Here is a 25,281-nt window from a genome sequence, read left to right as displayed (position 1 = left end):
ATTGATTTAGCTCCTTTTGCCTGGCAATGATCTAACTTTCATCTTCTAGGGATTACTTTATGTTTTTAGGTTCCATTTGAGATAAGAAAGCAATGAACCTACATTCATTTCTAATGGAAGACCTAGTTCTTATGTCTTTACATGGATCTCCAATAATTTCATTGTTTTCTACATAATTTCTTTCTTTAGGAAATGTTGGTTCTCTTTGTTCTAGTTCCACATTTTCTCCAAAAGGATTTTCACTAGATGGTGATTCTTCCTTGTCTTCCAAAGATAATTTTTCAAAATTTTGATTCAAATCATCATTTGCTTCCTCATAAGACTTTGGTAGATATAATAGTTTGAATCATCAACACTACATGGATTGATTCTTCTATTATTATTGTTATTTTGTTAAATACCCTATAAGCCTTACTTTGAGAGGAATATTCTAGAAAAATGCCTTCATCATTTTTCGTATCAAACTTCCTTGAGGCATCTTTTCTATTATTTAGAATAAAACATTTTCTCTCAAATATATGGAAATAAGAAATATTTGGATTTTTTTTCTTTGAAAAGTTCATAAGAGGTTTTCTTTAAGATAGGTCTTATGGAAATCCTATTCAAAATATAGTAAGAAGTGTTTACGGTTTCGACCCAAACGTTTTAGGTAGGTTTTTGTCTACAAGCATGGTTCTTGCCATTTCTTGCAATGTCTTATTCTTTCTTTCAACAACCTTATTTTGTTGAGGTGTTCTAGCATAAAATTGTGCTCAAAACCATTTTCATTACAAAAGTTTTTGAAATATTCATTTTCAAATTCTCGCTCATGGTCACTTCTAATTTTTGAAATAGCAAAACCTTTTTCATTTTGGATTCTTTTGCAAAACTTTTCAAATGCTTTAATAGTTTCATTTTTAGAAGCAAGGAACATCACCTAAGTGAATCTAGAATAATCATCTACAACTACAAATGCATATTGCTTTTCTCCTAAAATTTGAGTTCTCATAGGACCAAAGAGATCTAAATGAAGCAAAGTTAATGGTCTAGATGTTGAAATTAACCTCATTTTTAGGCTTGAATGATTCACTTATTTGTTTCCCTTTATACATGCATTACAAATGTTATCTCTTTCATATTTTAATTTTTTCAATCCTTTAACAATATTATTTTTGGATAGTTTAGCAAGAACACTCATGCTAGCATGTCCTAACCTATTGTGCCATAACCATGTATTTTGGGTAATATAAGCTACTAGGCAACTTTCTATGTTTGATGATGATAAGTCTAAGTACACAATGTAAATATTTTCTATCCTATTGCCTATTAACTTTGATTCATTTGATTTTAAACACGTAACTTCACAATAATTTGAACCAAAACAAATTTTATGTCATTTGTCATATAATTGGCGTATACTAATCAAATTGTGTTTTAGACCTTCTACCAAGAACACATTTTCTAAAATGAGGTTGGGGAAAGAGATTCTACCTATACCAAGGATCTTACCCTTGGAATTGTCTCCATAGATGACATTTCCTCCACTTTTGTAAGTGATGTTGTTGAAGAGATATTCATCCCCCATCATGTGCTTGGAGCAACTACTAACAAGGAACCATTTGCTCCTTACTTGATTCGATACCAATGCGACCTATCAAAGAACAAATTATGTTGCTCCCTTTGGTACCCATACCTTCTTGGGTCATTTTTGGCTAGCATAAATATCCTTCTTGGGAACCCAAATTTGTTTAAATCTTGTGGGATTGTTTCTAATGAAACATTTGTTAATTGAATCACCAGTTTCCCACAATAATGACAAACTACATTTCTTTTTGTGAAATATCTTTTTGATAAGAATCTTTGATTTGTAGCTCTAATCAATGTAGTTTTTCCAACCTTATTTTGAAATAGATCAAATTCTTTTTTTTTTCCAAAATTTCTTTTATTGCCTAAAATCATCTCAAGTTTCTTTTTACCCTCAACTAGTTTTTCTAGAGACTTTTTCAAATCTATATCTTGTTTTTGAAGGCTTTCCTTTTCATTGCTTAAAATTTCCTTTTCATTATGCCATGAGTCTTTGTTTTTTTTCAAAGAAATAATTTCCTCTTCAAGAGATTCAATTTTCTTTTTAAACAAGTTGTTTTTCAAACTTACTCTTTCAAAATCATCTATTAGTTCATGAAATGCATCATATAACTCATTTAAGGTAAATTTTGAATTAGAGAGATTTGATACACTTGATGATACCTCACCCTCTTCCTTGGCCATGAGACATAAATTTGCCACTTCTTGATCACTTGCCTTCTCACTTCATGAATCTTCATCACTCAATGCGACAAGTGCTTTCTTTGTCCCTTTCTTTTAACTTTTCTTCAAGGAAGGACATTCGGTCCTTATATGGTCTGGTTTCTTACACTCATAACATTGAATTTCATTTGTGGTATCCTCTCTATGAGCTTTATCTTTCTTGAAATTTTTCTTTTGGTTAAATCTACTTCTTTTGAGAAACTTATTGAATTTCCTAACTAATAAAGTCATATCCTCATTATCACTATCAAGATTTTCATCTTGATCTTTATGTACTTTAAAAGCTACATTTTTCATTTTTTTTGAATCTTCTCTTACATCTCTTTTCATCATAATTTCATGAGTCATTAATGAGCCTAGTGAATTATCAAAAGATAAAGTATCTAAGTCTGTAGCTTCGATTATAGAAGTTACTCTAGGATCCCAAACCCTTGGAAGGCTTCTCTAGCTGTTTAGGATTTTTCTTACGTTTTCACCATTGGAGTAGACTTTTCCTAATGACTCCATTTTGGTAACAATGTCATTGAATTGGGTGAACATTTCTTCTATTGTCTCATCCTCATTCATGGAAAACAATTCATAATCATGAGTTAGTAAATTGATTTTGGTTTCTTTTTCCTATTTTGTACCTTCATGTGTCACTTCTAACTTATCCCAAATTTCTTTGGCAGTTTTGCATGTTGACACACAATTAAATTCTTTGGGGCTTTAAGAACAAAACAATGTGTTCATTGCTTTGGTATTCATCTCCACTGCCCTTCTTTCCTCATCAATCCAATCTTTAATTCTTTCAACTAATGGTAGATATACTCCTTTCATTATAACCTGCAAAATGTTAGTACCTTGCATAAGAAAACACATAATTCTCTTTTACTAATACCAGTAGTTTGATCCATTAAAAAATGAAGGTTGAGAGGTACTTTGGCCTTCAACCTGCAATGACCCAAAGTGATGTGTCATTTTTGTAAAACTTTCCTTAGGTGAGTAAACTTGAATTGCAAGGCAGCTTGCTCTAATACCAATTGTTAGGTTGTGTAAATAATAACACCGCACACCTAAGAGAAGGGTAAATTGGATGTTTTTAAAAATTGTTGAAGCTTAAAAAAAATTGCTTATTAATGAGGTTTTAGTGCAATAATATAACGAGTATAAGATGATGCTTGTAAAGATTGAATAAATGAATGATAAATATGAAATGACACAGACAATATATAGTGGTTTGTCTCAACCAACCCAATCTACTATCTTAATTCCTCACTAAGGATTTTTTTAAAATCACTAAAACCTCCTACTTAATCCCAAGTAGGCCCTCTAGTACAACCACTAGGATTAAAACCTTTTACTTAATTATGCAAAGTAGGACCTCTAGCAATGTAACATCCCATCCCCCAAGTTATCCCATTCCAAGGCAACCTGGAATAGGGGGTGCTAGGGAACATAGACAAAACAACACTTAGCCACAAGCACGCATACACCTGTCATCCATCAAACTCAAACCCAAAATAAATACTTCCAAGTGTTACAGGCACCATTTTTCTTTAAGTTACATTACACACAAAATAAAGTCTACACATCTACCAACACAACTTCCCAAGACCATTTAAATCAAGAGGGGACCCGCACTCACGCATGTCTACCCATCTTTCTTGCTTGACTAACCACCTGCCACCTCTTTACCTTTACCTGGAATGGAGGAGAGTACAACGTGAGCTACAAAGCTTAGCAAGCATAAGAAATAAGAAGGAAGAGTGTGGCAAATAATAATAGGATACAGGTGTGGTGAACATGAATATCGACGGAAATGACAGGTGATAACTCAAGAGTTACACACACACCCATAATGATAATGTCATGCATAACACACATATAAGTCTATCAACATATAAATGGCGAGTGGCCTCACATAGCAAATAAAATGTATCATAATACATACCAGTCTGTAGCTGAGTTCGGCAACCATAAGTCATATTTGATACACTTGGCTATATCCATACGTACATATATATAAATATATATAATCTCACCCATGGTTGTCACCACTAGGTGCGCCCCTCAATCGTCACCGCAGGAGCGTAACCCCAGTCAGGCTAATGTCTATTGGTTTTGGGGGATATTTCCCAATGGTACACAACCGTAGCGCACATAATCATCTTTGTCTATGCCTTTTCCAATGCACATGAAACACATAAAGTGGCCACATACAAATTGCACATGCTAGAAATAAGAACTGATGCTTGTAAACACTCATGAGATGTTATGCAGGAGGTCAAGCCAAGACATGCTCATGATGCACAATTACCATTCTTTCAGAACATGCCATGACAGTACATATATAAGCAATCTAAAGTTATTCTCTATTCATAAACATGTTCAACACAGTTAGCCAATAACATTGAGTCATGGATTTCTTGTTTAAGCTCAAGTTCACAGTGAGATATATAAAGTAGGGTATGGAGAAGAAACAAGTCTCCCATGCAAATTTCCACTTAAAACTCCATTCCTTAGGATTAGTGGGGAGAAACAAGCCCCACATGGTTGTTAGAAACTTTCCCTCAAGCTTAAATACCCTAACCCCAGTCAAGCTCTCAAGACACGTAACCAACCCATAACACAATAAAATCCAAGAGAAAAGAGGAAAGAAGAGAGAACTGGCCTTTTACTTCACCTATCAACCCATAAGAACTCCTTGGATAGTAAGATTTAGCTTACTGTGAGAAAAATAATGAGGGTTTGAAGAAGAACAAAGAACTTTCGAGAAAGAGAAAAGAGAGTGCTCTGTTCCAGTGAGATTTTTCTCACAAATTTCTCTTTTATATTTTCTTTATAAGTCATCTTTATCCATCTAATTATTTCCCAAATTCTTTATATATTTATTATATTTTTTTGATATTTCAGTTCTAGAATTTTCTATGTGTTTCCAGAATTAATGAGGTATCAGGCGATATATATATATATGAATCACTGAGGGAGGCATTCGAATATAATTTAAGGCATTCAGATGATATTTACATATATATGTAGCTATTTGAAAGTTATCCGAATGATCTGGCGTGTATTCGAATGAGTTAGAGAAAGATTTCAAGTTATGAGAGTGACATTCAAATGAGGCAGGGGGACATTCAAATGAATTTTAAATAGTAACTTGAATTACTGAAGGAATTGAAAGCTCATTTGAACGCAATAGTGCCCTCATTCGAATGAATTTTGCAATTTTTGCTGGGCTCATTCGAATGTAAAGGCTCAAATGGATTCTGGACAACTTTGACACCCTTTCGAATTTTGAGTATAACTCTCGTATACAAACTCTGATTGAGGTCTTTCAAGATGTTATAGAACGACAAGAGAAAGATATACAACTTTCATGTTTTATGTTTTGAAAGATTCGGGCTAAAACACAGTCAAAATTGGGTTACAATGAAGAATCACCACTCAGCAAAATAGACCATTTGAATGGATCACCCCCATTCAAATGACTCACACCCCATTCGAATGGGGTTGCTCTCATTCGAATGATACTTCCACCATTCGAATATCTAGCCTCCCAATGCCCACACATTTAGATGCCTCTTCATAAACCCTTCTAACTCTTAACCACTCATCTTAAACCTCCGAAACACTTACGTACACACTCACACCGCACCAAAACCCAATTTAACGAATGATTCTACCCACAAATCATAAAATAATATCGTGTTATTCATTGATATGAACACCCCATCTTCGGGTCGTTACAAATCCTCCCCCCCCCCCCCCCAGGAAATTTGGTCCTCCAAATTCGGGTTTGGTAAATTTGAAAAGCTAAAGGATATACAAATATATTATCTTGTTGAACATATAAGTCCACTTACCGCTTTTGAATAATACTGCTTTCCTCGTTCCCATCATAATCTGTCATATGGGTTTCGTTCCTGTCAATGAGTACAAAATGCCATTAGATTCAAGTTATTTAAGAGTCAACTTTACCCTATTCAACATACCTGGAAACCTAATATATTCTTAGGTTCCTTTTGTCTTTAAGAACAAACTAGACGTACCTGTTTGCTCAAATAAATGGGGATAAAAGCGTCTCATTTCATTCTCCAGCTCCCAAGTTGCTTCTTCGAAGTCATGTTGTTGCCACAACACTTTCACATAGGGAATGACTCGATTCCTTAACACCTTCTCCTTACGATCGAGGATGCAACTTGGAAATTCTTCGTATGTTAAATCTTTTCTTAACTCAAGAGGTTGGAAGTCAATCACATGCTGAGGGTCGGGAACATATTTGCGTAACATGGAGACATGGAATACATTATGCACACTGGCTAACTGGGGAGGCAAAGCTAGCCGGTACGCTAATGCCCCAACACACTCTAAAATCTCAAATGGACTCACATAGCGTGGACCAAGCTTCCCTGAAACTGCGAACCTCTGAATTCCTCATACTGGCATAACCTTCAAAAATACATGATCACCAATAGAAAATTCCAAAGCTCACCTCCGACAATCTGCATAACTTTTTTGCCTGTCTTGAGCAGCTTTCATTCTGGCCTTAATAATCCTAATCTTCTCGGTCGTTTGCTCCACTATCTCTGGTCTGACAATAGCCTTATCCCCCATTTCCTCCCAACATAATGGAGACCGACAAGGTCGCCCATAGAGTGCCTCGTAAGGTGCCAAACCGATACTGGAATGATGACTATTATTATATGCAAACTCAATCAATGGCAGGTGGTCATCCCAGTTACCATGGAAGTCAAGCACACACGCCCTCAACATATCCTCCATGGTCTGAATCGTGCGCTCTGTCTGGCCGTCTGTCTGAGGATGGAACGGTGTACTAAATTTCAATCTAGTACCCAAAGCCGCCTACAAAGCATCCCAAAAGTGAGAAGTAAATCTGGAATCACAGTTAGACACTATACTGAAAGGCACTCCGTGCAGCCTAACAATCTCCCCAATATAAAGTTGAGCCAATCGGTTCAAAGGAAATGTCTTCTTAATGGGTAGAAAATGGGCAGACTTAGTAAGTCTGTCTACAATCACCCAAATAGTATCATGTCCCCGTGAAGTCCTCCGCAATCCAGTAACAAAATCCATTGAAATATCATCCCACTTCCAAACAAGAATGGGTAGGGACTGAATCAATCCAACGGGTCGTTGATGCTCTGCCTTCACTTGCTGACAAACCAAACATCTAGAAATAAACTCTGCTACATCCTTCTTCATACTAAGCCACCAAAATAACTGTCGTAAGTTTTGATACATCTTTGTCGTGCCCGGATGAACAGTATAGCGTGCATTGTGCGCCTCAGATAGAATCTCCTGCTTCATCTCCCAATCATCTGGCACACAAATACAACTCTGGAGCAGCAACAATCCATCTCCCCGCTAACTGTATCCCAAGGAAACATAGTCCTCTATCTGCTCCAACACTTTTCCCAACTCTACATCATAGGGTTGTTGGGCTCAGATCCGCTATATCAAATCTGACTGGATTCCCAAATATGCACAATACAACCCTAGGGTCTCTTCATCGACCGTAATGGTCAGGTCATCCAGTTGTTCCAACAACTGCCACTCATGTATCATCATCATGGCTATAGAAGCTCATTTTCGGCTCAAAGCATCTGCCACCACATTCGCCTTCCCAGGATGAAATAAGATCTCACAATCGAAATCCTTAAAGAATTCAATCCACCTACGTTGTCTCATATTTAACTCTTTTGGGGAGAACAGATACTCAAGGCTCTTATGATCTGTATAAATTTTTATCTTCTCACCATATAGATAATGTTCCATATCTTCAAAGCAAAATCAACAGCCGCTAATTCTAAATCATCAATAGGGTAATTTACCTCATGTTTCTTCAGTTATCTAGAAGCGTAAGCAATCACACGGCCTTCTTGCATCAATACACACCCTAGGCCCGTATATGAAGCATCACTGAAAATAATAAACTTCTCCCCGCTTCTAGGAATAGCCAACACAGGAGTGGTAGTTAGCTTCCTCTTCAGCTCTTGAAATGCAGTCTCACAATCATCAGTCCAATCAAATCGGGCATCCTTACGAGTTAACTTCGTCATAGGAGAAGACAACTTAGCAAAACCCTCGATAAATCTCCTATAATAGCCAGCCAATCCCAAGAAACTCTAGATTTCAGTCACTGTAGTAGGCCTAGGACAATCCACAATGGCTCTAATCTTCTTAGGATCCACTGCTATATCATCTCCTGAAACGATATGACCCAGGAACCTTATCTGATGGAGCCAAAATTCACATTTGCTTAGCTTTGCAAACAACTGCTCCTCTCTGAGCTTCTGCAGCACCATGGAGAGATGCACAGCATGATCCTCAGGACTGGGAGAATACACCAAAATGCCATCTATAAAAACAATCACAAACCGATCTAGGTACTCCTGAAATACCCGATTCATCAAGTCCATAAACACTGCAGGGGCCTTCGTCAATCCGAATGGCATCACAACAAATTCATAATGACCATAACGGGTCCAAAATGCTGTCTTCTGAATGTCCTCATCCCTGACTCTCACCTGGTGATACCCCGATCTCAAATCAATCTGGGAGAAAATCCTTGCTCCACGTAACTGGTCAAGCAAATCATCAACTCTGGGAGGGGATATTTATTTTTCACTGTTACCTGATTCAATTGGCGATAATCTATACACAGTCTCAAAGATCCGTCTTTCTTCCTCACAAATAACACTGGGGCACCCCATGGTGAAGTACTAGGGCGGATAAATCCCTTCTCCATCAACTCTTGCAATTGGACCTTCAATTCTCTCAGTTCATTAGGCGCCATCCGATATGGAGTCTTGGAAATAGGTTGGGTACCTGGCATCAATTCCACTAAAAACTCTACTTACCTGTGAAGTGGTAACCCTGGAAGTTCATCCGAAAATACATCAAGAAAATCACATACAACCGGTACCTCTGTCAGTGGTGTACTGCTCCCGCCTTCAATTGTCACAAATGCCAAATAAGCTTCACAACCCTGACACATTAACTTCTCAACTTTCATAACTGAAATCATGGGAGTCACTAACATGGGCTGAACGCCTCTATACACAAGGGTAGACTGTAAGGGAGGCTCAAGATGAATGATCTTTTAACGGCAATCAACCTTAGCATAATGATTTGACAACCAATCCATTCCCAGTATAAGGTAAAAGTCTCTAAGATCCAAAATCACTAAGTCTCCTAGTAATTTCCTATCATGGACTTCAATTTCACAGTCAAAAAGTACCTCTCTACCCCATAACTGATTACCTCCCGGAATGGATACAATCAAATGGAAAGGTAATACAATCCGTGGATGAGGTACATGACTCACAGCATGCAATGCAATAAATGAATGCGAGGATCCTGTGTCAAAAAGAGCACGCAATCATGATTATATAATGAAATGATACCTTGGATGGTACTGGTCCCCTTCTCCGCCTCGGCTGCTGTGAGAGCAAACACTCGGCCCTGTACCTGAGGACTCTCCATAGCAATGGAATGCTGAGTAACCGGTGAAGATCCTCGTGGGCCTGCTCCTAAAGCTCTGGAGACTGCTAGCTTATGACTACCCCTCTGACTCAACCTTCCTGATCTCTGGTCTTGACCTGACATCGCTCTAGAACAAGTATTTGCCATTTGCCCCTACTGCCCACATCTATAGCAAGTCACCTCGGGGGTAGATGAGACCTCTAAGTTACGTGGACAATCCCTGCGCACATGCCCTACCTGGCCACATAGATAGCAAACCAACTGCCCGAAGAGACAAGGCCCCCGGTGTTTCTTTTCGCAACGAGTATAGGATGGAAGCCTCACAGTCTCACTGCCCGAACCAGCTTCCACTCTCCTCTTCTTACCACTAGTAGATCCCTAGGAAGCTTTGGATCCTCTGAACAAGGCTTGGGCTGCTCTCCACTCTCCACGATCACGCTCAATAGCATAAGCCCTTTGCACCACTATGGGGTAATTTGTAACTCTCGCACCACCATATGCATGTCGGATCTTGGGGCTCAACCCTCGCTAGAACTTAGAAGCCTTCTTCTCCTCTACAGAAATTAGATTAGGGGCACCTGGCTAAAGCTGTAAACTCAGCTTCATACTGGGCCATTGTCTTGCCGCCCTGCACCAACTCTATAAATTCATACACTTTCTGCTCTTTATACCAGGCTGGACAATAAGCTTCATTAAATGCATTCTGAAATTCTACCCAAGTAGGATACCTAGGCCCATACCTCTGACGGACTGTCTCCCACCATCTCTCTGCATCATCCCTAGGGAGAAATATGCCCAACTGCACGTTTTGGGCATCTGCACAACCCATAAAGCGAAGGTGCTTTTCTATGGAAAGCATCCAGTTTTTTGCCACTACTACATCTGTCCCTCCAGTAAACTCTGGTGGTCGAAGCGCCATGAAGTTCTTCAACAGCTGACCCCCTGTCACTACTTCTTGCTCCTTGTACTCCAAGATTTACCACGGGTTCCTCCACTTCCTTGTGCTCCTGTCTAGGCTGATAATCTGCCAACCTATTAATAGCTTGCAAAATCCCCGCTAGAGTTCCATGCATCCCCGCCATCCCCTGACGTAAATCACTACTAGACCCTTTTGAAGCCTCAGGCGCGGCCTCAGATGCTGCATCAAGGATAGCTGCAGCTCGTCCACATCCTCGAGTCTGTGGTCGTCCTCAACGAGCACTCATATCCCTTAACACACACTAGAGTTAGGATCTAATTCACAATTATCAAACTTTGCTAAAAGCACATATCAAAGACTGACACACACTCCTAACTCTACCCGACATCCTATGTGCGCTGGTCATCTCTCGACTGCTCTGATACCAACTTTGTAACACCCCCCTCCCCCAAGTTATCCCATTCCAAGGCAACCTGGAAGAGCCGGTGCTAGGGAACATAGACAAAACAACACTTAGCCACAAGCACGCATACACCTGCCATCCATCAAACTCAAACCCAAAATAAATACTTCCAAGGGTTACAGGCACCATTTTTCTTTAAGTTACATTACACACAAAATAAAGTCTACAAATCTACCAACACAGCTTCCCAAGACCATTTAAATCAAGAGGGGACTCGCACACGCACATGTCTACCCATCCTTCTTTCTTGACTCACCACCTGCCACCTCTTTACCTTTACCTGGAATTGAGGAGAGTACAACGTGAGCTACAAAGCTCAGCAGGCATAAGAAATAAGAAGGAAGAGCGTGGAAGATAATAATAGGATACAGGTGTGGTGAACATGCATATCGACAGAAATGACAGGTGATAACTCAAGAGTTACACACACACCCGTAATGATAATGTCATGCATAACACACATATAAGTCTATCAACATATAAATGGCTAGTGGCCTCACATAGCAAATAAAATGCATCATAATACATACCAGTCCGTAGCTGAGTCTGGCAAACATAAATATATCTGATACACTTGGCTATAGCCATACGTATATATATAAAAATATATATAATCTCACCCATGGTCGTCACCACTAGGCGTGCCCCTCAGTCGTCACTGTAGGAGCATAACCCCAGTCAGGCTAATGCCTACTGGTTTTGGGGGATATATCCCAGTGGTACACAACCGCAACGCACATAATCATCTTTGTCCATGCCTTTTCCAATGCACATGCAACACATAAAGTGGCCACATACAAATTGCACGTGCTAGAAATAAGAACTGATGCTCGTGCATACTCATGAGATGTTATGCAGGAGGTCAAGCCAAGACATGCTCATGATGCACAATTACCATTCTTTCAGAACATGCCATGACAGTACATATATAAGCAATCTAAAGTTATTCTCTATTCATAAACATGTTCAACACAGTTAGCTAATGACACTAAGTCATGAATTTCTTGTTTAAGCTCAAGTTCATAGTGAGATATATAAAATAGGGCATGGAGAAGAAACAAGTCTCCCATGCAAATTTTCACTTAAAACTCCATTCCTTAGGATTAGTGGGGAGAAACAAGCCCCACATGGCTGTTAGAAACTTTTCCTCAAGCTTAAATACCCTAACCCCAGTTAAGCTCTCAAGACACGTAACCAACCCATAACACAATAAAATCCAAGAGAAAGGAGGAAGAAAGAGAGAACTTTCCTTTGACTTCACCTATCAACCCGTAAGAACTCCTTGGATAGCAAGATCTAGCTTGTTGTGAGAAAAAGAATGAGGGTTTGAAAAAGAATAGAGAACTTTCGAGAAAGAGAAAAGAGAGTGCTCTATTCCAGTAAGATTTTTCTCACAAATTTATCTTTTATATTTTCTTTATAATTCATCTTTATCCATCTAATTATTTCCCAAATTCTCTATATATTTATTATATTTTTTTGATATTTCAGTTCTAGAATTTTCTGTGTTTCCAGAATTAATAAGGTATCGGGCGATATATATATATATATATGAATCGCTGGGGAGGCATTCGAATATAATTTAAGGCATTCAGATGATATTTTCATATATATGTAGCTATTTGAAAGTCATTCGGATGATCTGGCGTGTATTCGAATGAGTTAGAGAAAGATTTCAAGTTATGAGAGTGACATTCGAATAAGGCAGGGGGACATTCAAATGAATTTTAAATAGTAACTTGAATTACTAAAGGAATTGGAAGCTCATTCGAATGCAATAGTGCCCTCATTCGGATGAATTTTGCAATTTTTGCTGGGCTCATTCGAATGTAAAGGCAACTCATTCGAATGTAAAGGCTCAAATGGACTCTGGACAGCTTTGACACCCTTTCGAATTTTGAGTATAACTCTCTTATACGAACTCCGATTGAGGTGTTTTAAGATGTTATAGAACGAAAAGAGAAAGATATACAACTTTCATGTTTTAAGTTTTGAAAGATTCGGGCTAGAACACAGTCAAAATTTGGTTACAATGAAGAATCACCACTCAGCAAAACAGACCATTCGAATGGATCACCCCCCATTCAAATGACTCACACCCCATTCGAATGGGGTTGCTCTCATTCGAATGATACTTCCACCATTCGAATATCTAGCCTCTCAAAGCCCCACACATTTGGATGCCTCTTCATAAACCCTCCTAACTCTTAACCACTCATCTTAAACCTTCCAAAACACTTACCTACACACTCACACAGCACCAAAACCCAATTTAACGAATAATTCTACCCACAAATCATAAAATAATACCGTGTTATTCATTGATATCAACACCCCATCTTCGGGTTGTTACAAGCAAAGATCTTGCCAGGCAATATATAATGAATTTTTGAAGAAGAGATGAATCTCCCAATTATAATTTCTCTCAAAATTATACACAAAGGTTTAATCTAAATAATACAAACGATATACAAAGCCTCTTGAGAGAAAAGATTGAAAACATAAGTGTACTTAAAGAGAATAATATGACTTGAAGATTGTAATAATTTCTCTAACCCTTTAATTGCACAATCTTGTTGGTGTTTCTAGGTTTCTCCCGGCCTTTGAATTTATTAGCCGTTGGATGCATTTAAAGCCTACAAAACTAGCCGTTTAATATTGTCAGGGAAGGAACTGTCGATAGATATGTAATTCGGTTGACAATTTTCATTGATATATTTGAAATAACACAAGGCTTTTGAAAAAAAATTGACATTCTTGAGAGAAAAGTCAACTTCTTTGAATAAACAGTTGACAATATTGAACAATAAGTTGACAATTTTTGACAAATGTTGACACTATACAATCACTGTTGACTGATTTTGAACTAAAATTATTTGGACCTAGAGCATCAATTTTGGTTGTCGACAAATCATGGGAACTGTCAATTGTTTTTTACCAAAGACCAAAAATGATTGATTGCTTCTTTAATTAAGAAAGTCGACAGTTGCTAAACTTATGCTACCCAAAACTTTTAAAGGCATAAACCAGTCAACTACTCTTTCAAACAAGTCGATAATTATTACTTTGAAAAAGAAGATATACATTATTCTTAAGGATTTTCCTTGGATTTTGTCATGCATCATTCCAAAGAGACTATGATGAGCTTCAAAATACTAAATGGTCATATGATAATATAATATATTTTTTGCAACACTGTGATTTATTTTCATTTTGAATTTTCAAAGATAAATGAACTTACAAATGTTTTATTTTTTATTTTTCATTTTGTATAAGCATATATGCTTGATTGTTATTTTTGAAGTAAATATATGTCATGAAACTATTTTTATCAAAATAACAATTATGAAGTTGTTCATCATCAAAATAACTTTATTTTGCATAACATGTATCGTCTAAGAGTAATGGTACCCTTCCAAGCAAAGATAATATAGTTGTGAAAACAGAAAATATGAGTCACTCAACACAAAAAAGAGAAAGATGGTGTAAGTCAAGCGATAAACCAAGGGTCCAGCAACATTTTATTGTTTAGTACGCTAACTGCAGTAGGTGATGATAACAAGAGTGAGTGGGAGAACTCAAGTCAACAACAAGAAGATGCTCTTGAGTCTCTGCGGGAGCACTGTGCAGGATTGCTGAAGCAGGACAAACTTGAAGAGCTTTCCAGGGTATTAAAACCATTTGGGCAAGAAGTTGTATCATCCCAAGAAACAACAATATGGCTAACAAAAAGCCTCATGAGTGTTCAAAAGTTTGTTGAAGGTTCTTGATGTTTGAGCAGAGGTTTAGAATGACTCTCTCTCTTTTGTTACATCACTATTGGATTGGTGTCTTGTCAGGCTTGTTTGATATAAAATGTGTTGTGGTGTTTTTAGGAGCTTGTTTGGTTGAAGGCAAAATGTACTGGGCTTCAATGTCATTTAGAATGTCATTAACATATTACATAAAGGAATCCATGTTTGTGCTTGAACTTGAGTTCATTGTGGACTAATGATGTTATTTTGCTCATATGTGGGATGCAAAAATGTGGGGAAAAAGATGGGTATTAGGGTTAAAGGGACGTCACCCAAAACTATGGAATTTGTGCTAAAGAAGAACCATCAATTCAACTAGTAACCTTTTAAGTTCTTGAATTTTCTCACAACTCTTGAATAATTTACCTAGGTATGGACGTTACTGAACATAAAAATGGTTGAAACAATTGAAATTCAAATTTAAAAGTACATTGAGTCAATAACATCTATCATGGATTTAAAAATCACGCAATTCACAATCTAAGCTAACTTTGTAAAAAATATATCAAACTATTTTTTGTAGCGGCTAGGGTTTCATTCTCCTTCTTGGGGTTATGGGTGCAATTCAGAAGGTGCAAGTGATCATTTACTTTGAAATGTCCCTTAAACTTGATATTCAATTGCGAATCAATAGGATATAGGCATGTCGGATGAATAAATTGGTCGCATTGAACATAATAATAGAACTAAGACATTAAGTCAATGTTATCCCCACAAATTTCACAATAATCTTGATCTGCTTGGTCTTTGATGAGGTGATAGGTAAGAGTAAATGGGTATTTGGCATATCTATGCCTAATTGTAAATGGAAGAAGAGCACATCTAATCCATAGCTTGAGACAACAAGCTTCACATACAAAAATGAAATAAGAGGCAATCACTATGTAACTTTGATTTTTACATGAGTTGCAATAATTTGAGCATACTTTGCTTAGGGCAAGAATGTGAACATGAGCTTAGTATTTTATTACTCGTAAAAGTGAAGCATGTTGGGAGAAAAATACGTCAAATCAACAACTTATAAGAATGCCTAAGTATTTTGTTCTCCCTTCTTGTGTGAATCTAATAGGAGTTAAATCAAGTAGACATTGAATAATATGAAATAAGTGCAGCAATCACTCAAACACAAGAATACCAAAATTTTACGTGAAAAACCCTTTCAATGTGAGGAGTAAAAACCACGGGACTGAAGTCTACTCAAAATTTTTACTATCAAACAAATAATGGGAATACACAAAAGTCTTCTTTAGTTATCAATAACTAGAGGCAAATAACAATATATCTTCAAAAATAATTACTCTTGAAACCAAATAACTACAACAAGAAATATGAAAGATCTCACCGAGTAAAAACTCAAAAATTGCTACAAAAACCTAACAACAAAGAACTCCAAAATTGATCTCCACCGTTTAGATTATAGCCAAATCAGACCACAAATCGAACCCCAAACATTCTCTTGATCAAAATTGGATTGCAACGATAACTACTGCAGAAACCTATTAGCAGAGAGCTCCAAGATTGATCTCCATCACTCAGATTGAAGAGCCGTGCGTCGTGAACACGCTGACCAAATTTCAACCAAATCAGACCACAGATCAAATCCCAAACAATTTCTTGATCAAAACTGGACTATACCTCTTTTCTCAATTTTCTGCACTTTTCTTCTCTCTTTTTTCTTCTTGTATGGCTACAACTTAAAAGGGTTTAAATCCCTTTTATACTTGATAATTTTAGAAAAAAAAATACCCCTAATTTTTCACATATAAACCCTAAACTCATATAAGTTTTAAAATAATGGGTCATCTCCACAAAGAAGGAAAACCCAACCCAACAAAGAACACCTAACATCAAGGTAGAATTTACATGTGGAGCACCCAAAGATTAACTTGTTGCTAAACAACCCACAACAGGCACACTTGGTAGATGAAAATTTGTGTAGTGTTGTGTCAATAAGATTTGAATTTATAATCTCTAAATAATAATTGATTATGCCAACGCTCTTGATTTGACAAGTTATTTCTTTTCTCATTTTGTTATTTTTACATATTATTTGAAAATTTATAGAATTTTTTAAATAATTAATTGTGTTTTTTGTACATTATTAATTATTTTTAAAAATTATAAATATTTTTAGTATATGTAAAATTTCTAAATTTTTGAAGGCTATGAGATGAATAATTAATTATTAATATTTGAATATAATTTAAAAATTTTACTAATAGTATTTTTTAAATGAATAAATGACACTAGAACGTGGATAGGCTACTCAATCTGATCTTGGTGAGATTGAAATCCCATTATAAATGAACAAAATTAATGCATATGAACAGTCAAATGACCATTTTGGTAGGTCTCGTTAAAAATACAGTCACACCCTAATTTTTAAAAATTCACTATTAGGAAAAAGAAAAAGTAAAAGAAATCTTTCTATAAAAATGACTTATTATTCTATTCTAGTTAATTGATGATAAAACTACTATATAGCATTCTATTTATACAAGGAAATCTTAAACTAAAGAGAAAAATAGCTATAATAAGAAAAGGAATCCAACTCTTAATAAGAATAAGAATCCAAAACAAAAAGAAAATAAGAATATTAAATCAAAAAGGAAAAACAAAATATATTCTCAAACAATTAAAGCTACGTTCTCTTTGCTTTTCAATTTTCAGTTTTGAGTTTTGAATTTATTTTTAGTTTTCTGTTTTGGTAGTCTATTTTTAGAAAATTAAAAACACATTCACTTTATCATTTTGAAAAACTATTTCTCAAAACAGAAATTTAGAAAACGCGTTCTCTTTAAAATTTTGAAAATAATTTTTTAATAATATTTTATTCAATAAATTTGATTATTCAGTAAATTAAAAATATTTAATATTTATAAATTATTAAAAAATATCTATATTTTAAAGTTAATGAATTTTGTAATATTTTTTATTATAATAATAAAATATAAATAAATAAATGTGTTTTGAGTTTTGAGTTTGTTTTGGATGAAAACACTCAAAACAACTTTTTGTTGTTTTGAGTTTTCTTTATAATTTTTTTTTTGTTTTCAAAAATATATTTTTAAAAACAGTAAAGAGAATGCGTTTTCATTATTTTAGAAAATTAAAAACTAAAAATGATTTGAAAACAACAAAGAGAACGCAGTCTAAAGCGTTCTCTTTTCTATTTTCAAGTCATTTTTAATTTTTAATTTTTTAAAATAATAAAAACATATTTTTTCTATTATTTTTAAAAATACATTTTTGAAAAAAAAATTATAAAGAAAACTCAAAATAACCACACAAAAAAAATTTAGTGTTTTCATCCAAAACAAATTCTAAATTCAAAACACATTTATTTATTTATTTATTCATATTTTATTATTATAATGAAAAAAGTATTACAAAATTCATTAATTTTAAAATGTATATATTTTTTTAATAATATATTAACATTAAATATTTTTAATTTACTAAATATTCAAATTTATTGAATAAAATATCATTAAAAAATTATTTTCAAAAATTTCAAAAACAACGTGTTTTCTAATTTTCTGTTTTAAGAAATAGTTTTTCAAAATGACAAAGAGAACATGTTTTCAATTTTCTAAAAACAGACTACCAAAACAGAAAACTGAAAATGAATTCAAAACTCAAAATTAAAAATTGAAAAGTAAAGAGAATGCAGCATTAGAAATTTTAAATCATAGCAATAAATTTAAAAGTTTTATAGTTGAATTATGCTATGCTATTATATATAGATAGATAGACACTTTTATCGGCTTAATTAATAATTATTTTGATATATCAAAATTATTTATTCTCAATAAAAATCGTGCTTATACGAGGTAAACACAACAAACCTTATGTTTGAATTTTAGTTATAATGTGATAACTATAATCGCTTATCATCGGTCGAACCTATAGAAATTATTACGAATTTAGTTAAGAACAAAAAAAAAGAAAAAGAAATTGTCCATTACTTAATATAATTACTTGTGAAAATGGGCTTTGATTTTAACAATTGGAACAATAAGTGTTGAAAAAACTTTCTCTTCCATGAAAATAATTAAGATAATTGAATGAATGAAAGATACTTTGGTGATATTGTTTGATTATGTATTGAAAGACATGTATTTAACATTTTGATATTTATACAATTAAAAAATAATTTTCAAATAATAAAAAAAATCCATCACGAACAATTGCGATAGTATATTTGTAAATTTAAAATGTTATTTTAAGAGTTTTTCTTTTGGTTATTGATGGTTGGCTTAATTGTATTTGTAAAATTAGTACTATTTTTTATATTAATATTTTAAATTTTAATATAATTACCCTACTATCCTTAAGTCCGAGATGCACAATTGTTTATAGATTGTCTATATTTTTTCGTTACCCAAACTCTTCAACGTGTGCGAAGAATTATCTATGCTGCACCAAAGGATTCTTCAACCGTAAAATTTTAACAATAATGATAATTGTTATTGTAAGAGTAATGGTTGTAATGATTAAGTCCATTGTTGTTAAAATCTTGATTTTACATTTATGTTTCGAAGACTCCCAAATTATTCAAATCTCATGTAAAATTAAATTTAGGATAAAATTTTATAAAATCTCGATTTTACATATACGATTTTACGCTTCAGAAACCCCCAAAAGATTTTACGATTCAGAGACCTCCATTGATTTAAGTTGCAATTTAGAGGATGCTTCCAACGTCTGAATGTCGTATAGCATCTGATATTGGAACTTATACAACAAATTGCTATATTTTGCCTCTAAATTAGAAGTTGATTTAACATTGATCGCATAAATTCCAATATCACGGAGCATTTAACATTGATTGTATAAGTTCTAATCTACTTAATTTAAATTGTAATTTTTACTTGAGTTAACATTGTTATATAAGTAAATCAAAACAAATATATAATTAATTAATGGACCACCCAACCCCAAATTGGGATTTTACTTGATTTAATCAATATTGAATCAAGTAAAAATTATAACTTAAATTTGATGGAAGATGTTGGAAGTATCTTTTAAAGAATTTTAAGCTATATTTTATCTTTAAATTATATATATTTTGCTTTTAAATTGCATATACCAACTTGTTAGGTTCCGTTCTCTTTATTGTTTTCAAATCATTTTTAGTTTTCGATTTTCTAAAATAATGAAAACGAGTTCTCTTTATTATTTTTAAAAATACATTTTTGAAAAAAAAATTATAAAGAAAACTCAAAACAACAAAAAGTTGTTTTGAGTATTTTTCTCCAAAACAAACTCTAAACTCAAAATACATTAATTTATTTATTCATATTTCTTATTATAATGGAAAAAAATATTACAAAGTTCATTAAGTTTAAAAAATATATATTTTTTAATAATATATTAACATTCAATATTTCTAATTTATTGAATAAAATTTATTGAATAAAATATTATTAAAAAAATATTTTCAAAATTTCAAAAAGAACGCGTTTTTTAATTTTCTATTTTAAAAAATAATTTTTTAAAATGACAAAGAGAATACGTTTTTAATTTTCTAAAAATAGACTACTAAAACAGAAAACTGAAAATGAATTCAAAACTCAAAATTGAAAATTAAAAAGCAAAGAGAATATAGCCTTATTTTTTAGGGGTGTCAAAAAATATCTGAAAACCGGTGAACTGGACCAAACCGAACTGAACCGTGGCTTTTGGATTGATTCTATGGTTCAACGATTAGGTTCTGGTTCTAAAAAATTAAGAACCGATATATTTGGTTTGGTTATTGGTTTTCCTTTTCAAATCGTGGTTCGAACCAAAACGGAATCGATATTATACTTGTATATATATTATAATTTTTTGGGTATATATATATACGCATAAATATATTATTACTTGTAATTTTAATCTGTTAGTTTTTATTTATTTCTTTTTTGTTGTTGGCTATTATTATTCATAAACTCTTTTATTTTTGGACTTTTATGTGCTATTGCTATACTAAATAATCGATGTAATCTCATTTGATGAGGTAGTTTATGAATTATTTTATTCTACTTTTACTTCAAGATTTGAAGCATTAATGAAGTTAAGAGTTTATTTTAATTAATAAATTTGTTTGTAATTTCATATTTAGCGAAAATGTTTGGAAGTTAAATGTTAATTGGATAGAATTGAAATCAAACTAAAACCGGTCCAATACGACGGATTGATTATGGTTTGGTTTTATATATGTAATGGTTCAGTTACGGTTCTTATTTTTTTTGAACCGTTAAAAATGGTTCGGTAACTGAATTCTAATAGAATCGGACTAATCCGAACCGTTGACACCCCTATTATTTTTTGAACTATATTTTGGAAACATCATCTTTTGAACTATAAGAAGAAATAATCAGATTATTAAATGATATTAATTTATTTTCTATAAATTTATGTTATTATAAATATATATTTACAAAAATTAAAAAATATTTTTAATTATCTCTAAAATCTTATAATTTTACAATTCGATTTTATAAATTTCTTTTTGAATCTCATTTAAAATCTCAATTTTAACTCCATTGATTAAGTCAATACTTAAATTGAATTAAATATATTTTATATTTAGGCAAATTATATTTACGACACATTATTTTTGGCTCCAAAACAATTATGTTAATTGATAATAAATCTAATTTATTTTAAAATATTTTATAATTAAAAAATATAATAAATATATATCTTATTTATAAAGTAAAATAATAAATCTAATAAATATAAATCGACAGCGAATTAAATCATCAAATTAATTAATTATTTGGCCATCAGACAAGTGGACAAATTGTGAATCTGGAGGTTGAACCTGTTGTTGAGGTTGAATTATTTGGCCATCGAATGTGGCACAAGGAGAAGAAGAGGCGAAGGAACCCTTAAGAGCAGCTTCCGATGAGATCCATGGAGCATTCCGAAGAGGCGAAGGAACCCTTAAGAGTTAGAGCAGCTTCCGATGAGATCCATGGAGCAATCCGAAGAGCGGAGAAGCTTCCGATGAGATACATGGAGCAATTCTTAGACAGCAAGCATTAGCTCCCCTTGCGACTTCATAAAAAGCCTTTAGGTTGTTGGTTTCTCTTTCTATACGCTAATTCTTTATTTCTAACATTTTTGGATTGACAGGAAACTTTCTTGGAGGAGCAGTTAGTCCAACTTCTTGAGCAGCCGAGCCATTTCTTATTTCATCCAACAAGGGATTGAAAAAGCGGGCTTATATATATATATATATTGAGGAGATAAGCGTGAATTCCACATACTCTGTGCTTCAATGGATGGGGTTGATGAGAACCACACAATTCATCAACACTCGTTGATTCGTCAAAACAGAGAGATTGATGGAAGTAGAAGATTAAAGGGAAGAGAAACAAAACCAACAGATTGAGTGATTGACACAACGGATGGAGAGACTAATGGAATTTGAAGGAGAAATGGGGGGGAAAGATCTGCGAAAAATTAAGCACCGGATGCATGATCACCCGCTGGTTCTCAGAGAATCACTCCAAGGCGGCGGCGGCGGCTGCTATAACGGTGGAAGTGACGAAGTTTACTGCAATGGATGCGAGGAGCCAATCTCTTCTTCATCATCAGGAGCAGGGGGAGGAGGAGGCGCTTTCTATGCTTGCCCCAACTCCGATTGCAGGTTTTTGCTTCACAAACGGAGTGCAGAATTGTCCCCTGAAATAAAGCATCCCTCTCACCCGGAGCACGCCCTCACTTTGCCTCTCTCTCCGTTATGGGGTAACACATGCGATGTCTATCATTCCACCATCGACGGATTACATTACCGTTGTTCCGACTGCGACTTCGATGTCCACGTACGCTGCGCTTCAATGGCGCTCCATATCCAGGACAGGGTCGATGAGAATCTTTTGGGTAATTTGGAGGGGAAAGAGCTGCTAATAATTAAACACCCAAGCCATGATCACCCACTGGGTCTCAAAGAATCACTCCAAGGCAGCGGCGGCTATGGTGGTGGAGGTGTCCAAGTTTACTGCGATGGATGCAGGGAACCAATCTTCTCTTCTTCTTCTTCTTCTTCTTCTTCTTCTTCATCATCATCATCATCAGGAGCAGGGGGAGGAGGAGGAGCTTTCTATGCTTGCCCCAACTCCGATTGCTGGTTTTTGCTGCACAAACGGTGTGCAGAATTGCCCACTAAAATCGAGCATCCCTCTCACCCGGAGCACGCCCTCACTCTTTCTCCCTTTCTCTTATATGGTCGTGAATGCGATGTCTGTCATTCAGAAATCGACGGATTCCTATATCGCTGTTCCAGCTGCCCCTTCGGTGTCCACGTACGCTGCGCTTCAATGGCGGTCCGTATCCAGGATAGGGTGGATGAGAACAACGAGATTCACCAACACGCGTTGATTCCCCTCGAGAAGAAGGCGCAGTTCCTGTGCGATGCTTGTGGTAGTGAACATAAAGGTAAATCCTATCTCTGTCCCACTTGTGGCTTCTGGGCCAATCAGATTTGTGCTTCTGCTCCAACCACCATTAGCCTCCGCAGCCACCCTTACCCCCTCACTCTCTTCCGTTCTTCTCGCTACTCTATACGGAACTGTAAAATCTGCAATAAGAGAATGAACATAGCGTATTGGGGCTATCGTTGCTCGGAGGAATGCAAGTATTTGGTCCATCTGGGTTGCTTGTCGTTGGAGGAGGCTGAGAATTCCAACAAGTAGGCTCTTCTTTTCTGTACCTCCTGCTAGCTAGATGTTCTTTTATTTTGATTAATTTGAATGAATATTTCTCTCTGCTCAAGCAAGTTTCACCCTTTTCCCTTTTTCTGTGCTTTCAGGGATATCCAAACAAACCTTCGTTCAGAATCAACGAGCCATCAAATTAAGATACCCAAGTGAGCATTTTCCCCCTTTAATTGGAATTTTCAATTGGCTACATCCTCTTATCACATTGTGGTTTTAGGGATCCTAAGGAAGCGATTATTTCCATCACTTGGCCAATGCCGAATGAATCTACTGAATTAATAACCCAGTTGATCAAGAATCTCAGCTTACAAGGAACGCATAAAAGAGCCACCAATCTCCTCCGTTGCAGAGAAGGCCACCAGTTGATTTTTGTCAACAAGAAAATTGATGAATCGAATGATGACCAACTATGTGACGGTTGTGCACAGACCATCTCATCTCAATTCTACCATTGCGCTCAATGCAACTTTTCTCTTCACGAGTGGTGTATTGCGTTACCTAATAAACTACAACACATATCTCACCCAGAACACTCAATGCAACTTTGTTCCCTGTTTGTCGTAACTGTCAATTGCCCAGCAACGGGTTCGTCTTTGGCTGCTTCACTTGTGACTTCTACCTTGATCTCAAATGTGCTTCACTTCCGCGATTAATCAAACACCAAGCTCATGACCACAGTCTTGCCTTGAAGAGGATAAAATACGCAGGTTTCTGCAATGCATGTGGAGCAGATTGCTTTGCATTCTCTACTTGTTTTCGATGTGAAGCTTGCGATTTTAGGTTGTTCTTCAAATGCGCTCTTCTACCATTTTCAATTAGGCATAAATATGACAAACACTCATTTACTCTTACTTATTCCCCCATCAAAGGCCAGCTTGATGAGTATTACTGCGAAATCTGTGAGGTGAATATTAACTTGAAGCACTGGTTCTATCATTGTATCGAATGCGACCAATCTCTAGATCCAAAATGCATCTATCCCATCGAGCGAAATTTGAATATCAAGTTTAGTGCACGCATTGAAGTGAATTTTCATTCCCACCCTCTTATTACTTGCATCCGCTGCCCCAAGGTGGGGGTCGAAACCCGTTGCCATGGCTGTGGCACTGGTTTCACAAGATCATATTACATGGCCTATGAATGTAAGCAATGTAATTTTTGGATGCACCCTGACTGTTTATTGTTCTTTCATTAAAGAAGCTCACGTCAATGACTCCACCAAACTGAGGATTTTCTTCGTCTGTGGTTGGTTGCTTATAAGTAGGAGATTCTTTTGATAATTTTGCGATGTCATATTATATTATTATTTTCATCATTCATGGTTACAGAATTTGGGTGTGATTCGAACTCTTTGACAATTGTAATGTCACATTGAATCATGTAAATAAGAAAACAACGAAGTTAAGAGATTAGGGAAGGAGATTGAATCCAAAGAAGAAATTGTTTTATGTTCTCGCTGACTTATCATAATAATTAAATAATAATAATAATAAATATATTTTATTTTTAACATTTAAATAATTTTATTAATTGATCAAATTGTATAAAATACGATGCATTTATCATTAGTTAAAATTATTTGGATTTTGAAAATAAGATACTAAGTATATTTTATTT

General features: G+C 35.0%; 1 protein-coding gene across 1 annotated transcript; it reads left to right on the top strand.

Moving 5' to 3' along the window:
• Positions 1-21,763: 21,763 nt before the first annotated feature.
• Positions 21,764-24,459, top strand: LOC127810965 (uncharacterized). Its single transcript, XM_052350610.1, has 3 exons — positions 21,764-23,636; positions 23,757-23,813; positions 23,882-24,459. Exons 1-3 carry the CDS (start codon positions 22,354-22,356, stop codon positions 24,315-24,317), a joined length of 1,776 nt encoding a protein of 591 aa, XP_052206570.1. The 5' UTR covers positions 21,764-22,353; the 3' UTR covers positions 24,318-24,459.
• The last annotated feature ends 822 nt before the right edge of the window (positions 24,460-25,281 follow it).

The sequence above is a fragment of the Diospyros lotus genome, chromosome 10, assembly GCF_014633365.1.
Source record: "Diospyros lotus cultivar Yz01 chromosome 10, ASM1463336v1, whole genome shotgun sequence".
Taxonomy (NCBI): Eukaryota; Viridiplantae; Streptophyta; class Magnoliopsida; order Ericales; family Ebenaceae; genus Diospyros; species Diospyros lotus.
The sequence above is the reverse complement of the archived record's forward strand: the minus strand, read 5'-3'. Positions and strand labels throughout refer to the sequence as shown.